The 5,975-nt window shown below is 39.5% G+C and overlaps 1 protein-coding gene across 2 annotated transcripts; it reads right to left on the reverse strand.

The window, feature by feature from the left end:
• Positions 1–833: 833 nt before the first annotated feature.
• Positions 834–4,573, reverse strand: LOC122032159 (eukaryotic translation initiation factor 5A-2-like). Of its 2 annotated transcripts, none has more exons than XM_042591418.1 (6): positions 4,427–4,573; positions 4,144–4,286; positions 2,614–2,736; positions 2,483–2,539; positions 2,330–2,404; positions 834–1,124 (listed from the first exon to the last, which is right to left on the reverse strand). In XM_042591418.1, the coding sequence occupies exons 2-6, from the start codon at positions 4,264–4,266 to the stop codon at positions 1,023–1,025; spliced, it is 480 nt and encodes a 159-aa protein (XP_042447352.1). In that variant the 5' UTR covers positions 4,267–4,286; positions 4,427–4,573; the 3' UTR covers positions 834–1,022. The 2 variants fall into 2 exon arrangements, with proteins under 2 accessions (XP_042447352.1, XP_042447351.1); XM_042591417.1 differs by having other exon boundaries at positions 4,407–4,558.
• Positions 4,574–5,975: the final 1,402 nt, after the last annotated feature.

The raw sequence follows: 5,975 nt of genomic DNA on the forward strand, positions 1-5,975 counted from the left end.
TTTGAGCCCATTCACAGACAAGATTCTCCCCTTTATAAATAGTAGACAATGCCAGAAAAAAGAGGAACTCGTCTTCACGTGAGGTGATGCATGAATCCGCGTTACCTGCTGAAATCATGGAATCTCTGTTTTTATGTTTTGAGATCAACCGAGCTGAGATGCCTCTAAGTGGCTGCGTTCCAGTACAGCTCTTATCTCTGTCCTCTGAACTGTCTAGAGATATGAGCTGTGTGTTTTCGCGTGTTTTCGCGTGGTTTAACAAAACAAATCATGTTTTGGTTTGATAATGGCTCCTAACAGAGTTTGATACCTCAGAGTAAGTCTTTGGCAACTGCCCCAGGACTAATTTGTGCTTATCATTGCAATTAGACACATTAGATTAGCATGACAACTTTCCTGTTAGGAGACCAATCCTGAGATTCTAGCTTGGGCCTATACTTATTAGTTGACTAAAGTGAGATAGGCATGTTATTATTTTCCTTGCTGTGATCATAGTGGTAGGGTAGTGCTCCTTTCTGATTGAAATTCTTGTTCCATCCTTTTCTACCTTTTAACAGTTAGCAAGAAAAGGAACCATCACCCAGTAGCTTCGGCCAAGTACACGTGATTGAAGCCGGATTAGGAGGAATAGGCATCTACTGCATGGTCTCTGCAAATCGAACTTAGATTGTTTCACGTAGAGCGCACAAGGCATGGATTATTAGAAGAAACAAATGGGAATTATTGGGATAGATATAGATCAGATCTGTGCATCACCTCTTACCATCCCTACAAATTTATTGAGTCAATGCAGTCATGATGATTGACAACTCCAATTTGGATTAGATAAGAAATGATAATTCAAGCATGGCTTTATTTATCTCCAAATGTTCTGATGCGAATTTAAGGTACCAAAGTCGAAAAGACAAGATAACGAATTAAAATCCTTACAATAAATAGGTGTTTGTTTATCCCCCAATACTACGCTCATTGCTCACAATAGCAACTGCTAAAATGCAGGAGCAGCTGCTATAAAATGAGATCTACTTGGGACCAACGTCCTTCAACGCACAGATCTGCTCTTCACCCATCGCAGACATGACAGTCACCACCAGATCCTTCCCTTCTGCAAAACCATCTTTGATCTGCATCACGCAAAAAAAAAACAAAAAATACGGACTACAATTAGAGAGAGTAACCAAGCTATTAGCTATATTTAAAACTACTTTTGCAGCAAGTATTGCTGAACATTTACGGCCAGGTAGAGTTCAAAATTCTGGAAACACCAACACAGTAGTACATTTACCATTGACAAATTGATATGCTCTTTTCCAAAAATGATTCTGTGACATATATACACGAGTAAATTCCACCAGCTGACAGTAAGGTCAACTAAATATACACGAAGATGTGTCAACCATCAAATACACTCTCAATCCTAACCATGGTAGGCTTGCTCAATGTTTTACGTCAAGTAAAACAGAATAGAGCATGTATTTTCTTATGGCATTCATCTTCAAGATAAAAAAAAACACCTAAAAAAGAATTTGGTGCATGATTGATTCTACCACCTCCATCTTGTCTAGTACAGGCAGTTCACATGATAAAAGCTACAATTCAGAATGTGGTGCTCTTAAAGAATCAGCATGCCATTACCAACGCATACAACAAACAATTCCGATGGCGAGCAACAGAAAAGAAAATCTGTCAGTTGAAAATGTCACTCTCGGGTTGAAGTTATCTGTAGATAAATTATGGAATCTAGAACAACAAAATCAAAAGATGTTGAACCAAGGGATCAAAGAACAGGAGATGCAAAACTACACAACATCAGCAATCAAATAATAAAATCAACATCTCTTGAGCACCAAATAATTAGGTTAATTTTTTGGTAGAACATTATTTGCACAAGGTTGAACTTTTTAGTCTCAATCTTGTGGATTGGGACTTGGGATAAATCAAAATAGATAACACCACCAATGCCACTTTCTAAGTTAGAAGTTTCTATTCAAATGCAGTTCAGTGACATACTAGAGTGCAACTATCACTATGAAAGAATTATGGTTGGCAGACTCCACATGGTAGAACTGTAAAACATAGTGGGTGAACAAATGACATCAGAGCAAAAATAAAGTAAAACCAAAAATAAGCAAATAAACCCATGCCTAAACTAAGACAAAGAATGACCACTAAATACTAATCACCAGAAATGGAATAGAAATTGGCAAATATATATTGACACATGCTTCTGTGGAGATACATAAAAGTTCCAATCAGTGTTAATAAATAAGCAAAGGGGCATATTGACAATGCTTGCACAAAATAAGTTGGGTGCATGTAGCATTTGAACCTGAGCAAGTAAAGTTTCATCAGTTGGGAGTCTCAAGTCATCTTTGGTGCTTCCATTGTCAGTCAACAGACTAATCTGCAACATGCAGGAAAAATTCCAAGTTCAACCAATGAACAGATAAAAGAAGAGTTAAAAAGCATGTTGATCTCATACAAATCCATCCTCAGAGATGTCAATAAGTTGATAATCAGTACGATTGACATGAGGAACCTACAATAGAATGAAAAACAGCATTAGCCTTCATAGGCCAAAAATTCTGGAGATAAAAACTACAAGACACTTACATCACAGTTATGAGAAGAAGGGACAATATCTTCAAGTTTTTTGGCATTGAAGATATCAATAGCCACAAAGTGGCATTTAGCATGACCATGTTTTCCAGTCTTAGAAGTTGAAACCTCTACAACCTAGTGGAACAATCAAAAATATAAACAAAAGCAAAGAATAATAACATGATTGCTGCATACATAAATTAAATAGAGATGAAAACTTGGAATTCATATTACATAATCACAAAAATTTGCTAATTTTGTTGTGATAATAGGGCGTAACAGCTAAAATTCATCCAATTTCTTCACATGCACTTGAGAATATCCAAGATTTCTAGAAACTATGGATGATAACCAACATCTCCATTTCTTTCACAGAAAAAATATCTCTTTTAGTGAAAGATGCCTTGTAGGTATTCCCAAATCATAATCATGCAAAGGTTCTTTCCACATAAGGGATCAGCTTTAATATGTTGTAAAAACATTGTTAAAAGCATGGTATAAAATTTAATCCATGCTAGTTAGCACAAGCCAACCATCTTATTATGTCCACCGACCAGCACACAAAACTAGTGGACAACAAAACCCGCACATGATTGTGACAACCATGATGAGTTCATACATCTGTGAGCTTCACAATGGCAGAGACCCATGACAAGTTTATGATTATATTTGATAATATTGTATTTTACTTTAAAGGTTATACGAAAGTGTTTTCAATTTAGACACTAATATATATTCTTTATCAATTTTTCAAGTAGATTTACCTAATTTTTCAGAATGTCAATTGAATATGAAGAAGAGATAGAAAAAAAAGAGGCTAAATTCAATAGCTATCACAATTTTTTATTGACTTATGAGGGCAATTTGCATATATAATTTTGGCTGAACATCATTAATCTTAGTTTGCTTTCTAGATTTGGAAGGATACACATCTAGTATTAGATTTTGTAATAGTAAATATGCTATTTCATAATTTTAAAAGGGTAAATATGTATTGCCCCAACTTTCATTATTTAATACGGCAGTTATAACAAATGGAGAACAATTGAAGATTCTAGTCCTTGTTCCTTTAATCTATCATCAAGCAACTAGAGAAGATTTGTGTATTGACTAATATGGTACCCTCAATGTTTTACATCAATGTAACTTATAAAAATGCCGAACACATTCTTCAGAATAAAATATAAAAATTGTACTTGTTTTAATTTCTAAAACAAACAGTTACTATTAATCCTAGGATCTGCATCGAAGTTGTTTGCAATTCCTGACTTGAATAAAACAAAAATATATATATAATAAAAGCATTTGAAACTACAAGCTAATAAATTGCAAATTAACCAAACAGAAGAAGAGGATACGTGAAGTAACAGAAGTGAAACAGATAACTCTGGATATAAAAGGTTCGAAGCGGCACCATAAGTGCGATAAACAGCAAATTATCCTTCCCAGTAGATCACGACCAAAAAGACGACGGTGAAAAAAAAAATCAATGCTTTCATCAAGTAAGCAACAGATATGAGATCGGATCTAATTAAGACCAACCTTGCACGCTCTTCCCTTGATTACGATGTACCCATTCTTGCGGATGGTACCGGCTTGCTGTGGGAAGGTCTTGGATGCCCCAGCGTCCGCCTTCGACTCAAAATGATGCTCCTCGTCCGACATGTTTCCTTCCGGGATGATGTCTGCATGTCACCCAAAGAAATCAAACGAACAGCAACCGAATCCAATCGATCGTTGGATCGAAAAAAAAAAAAAAGAAGAAAAAATCATAGATCCGAGACTAAAAGAGAAGGAAATGATACGCAGAAACTAGAACTATTGCCTCCACTTCCAATTCAAATCGCCGGAAAGGATGCGAGAAGGGGAGCGGAGGCGATGAGAGTTGCGTAAGCAGCTTAAATAGCGGCGTACGCCTCTCGCTTAGGTCTTCGATTAAACACCCTAATGCTCTCGTTGCGCTCGGGGCTGATCCACCCGTCGGATGCAGAACACACGATCGTACGGCAATACAGCGTACAGACCCTTTCTGTTACACTTTCCTGGGAAGGCGAAGCCGAGCCGAGGCAGCCAAGTCAATGCAAAGCACCGAGCCGAACTAAATTGAGCCGAGCAGAAATTAATGACTAGGTAGAGGAGCGTAGCCATTCCAGTGCATGAAAAAACTCGTATTTTTGGTCGGTCGATTATAGAGATTTATTTTCTTTTACGGTAGAGTATCAATTTTCTTAAATATAAATGATCCTGTCTCGAAATTGAGTGGACGGTTGTCAGGAAATATCGTTGATATGGATCTCCATGTGTGGTGGAAATACCTCACTTCTGTAATCACAAGTCGTTAGTGCCAAGCTGAGAAGGGCTTTCCGGCGACGGCCCTCCGACGCCCAAGTCACACAATGACAAGAAGAGAAATGAAAGAAATGAAGAAGTGAATGGTGGTGCCCAGAGACGTATCTGCGCGTGTCTCCGCGGGTGACTACTCCTCTTCTTATATAGAGCTTCGATGGGTTGACTACACACTTCCCGAGCGGACGCGACTTCCTAAACTTTCCTGAATAGCTAACATCAAGAAAGGATCCTTGACACTTTATCTTAACGGGGCAGACGCATTTATGCCAAGACGGCGCAATCTTCTTACGTACGATTTCCTGTCCATTCGCGTCGTCAGCCGGCGACATCGACTCCCAAAAGGATGTTAAGACATATTTCCCTTCTTAAATGTCAGCCGTTAATCTGATGTCACTTCCTTGGGTCTATCCGGCCGGCTCACTCTTTGGTCTTCGATGGGTATCTCTCACTTTAGATTCAGCCCGCCTTCTTTGAACTCTTTAGGCTGATCGGGTTGCGGGCTCGGCCTCACCACCACAAACTCCTCCTGCCGCTCGGCCCATGGGGACTTTGGCCTGGCTAGTCTCTTAGCTGAACGCCCTTTGACTTTGACGACCATCCGAACATTGAACCTCCTCGGCGGTAGGCCCCCCTAGGTCATTACCGGATCACATGCCTCCCCCTTACGTCTAGTCGAAGGAGGCTATAAGTCCGACTGATTGGACTAACTGGTGCGAAAAGACGATCTCTTGTTGGGTTTTTCGATCAACTATGCCTCTCGGCCAGCGCTCGGTTATCTGGCCTTGATTTTCCTTTCGACGGGGTGCTCTCGGCTAGCCGATCGGCAGGGACGAACGACTGTCTGAGCTGTATAACTTGCTTAATCGGCTTAGGGAGCCGTTGCCTGGGTGATCTCCGCAAAATCTCTCGGAAATCGTGTCACCATGACGCAATAATGTGTCGCATGCTTCCTTAATTACTCTGACAACTACCCTATCGAGGCACGCCACGCTTCGTCCTCTGCCACCGCACGTTTGACGTGACCC

Source organism: Zingiber officinale, chromosome 11A (genome assembly GCF_018446385.1).
Source record: "Zingiber officinale cultivar Zhangliang chromosome 11A, Zo_v1.1, whole genome shotgun sequence".
NCBI classification, from domain to species: domain Eukaryota; kingdom Viridiplantae; phylum Streptophyta; class Magnoliopsida; order Zingiberales; family Zingiberaceae; genus Zingiber; species Zingiber officinale.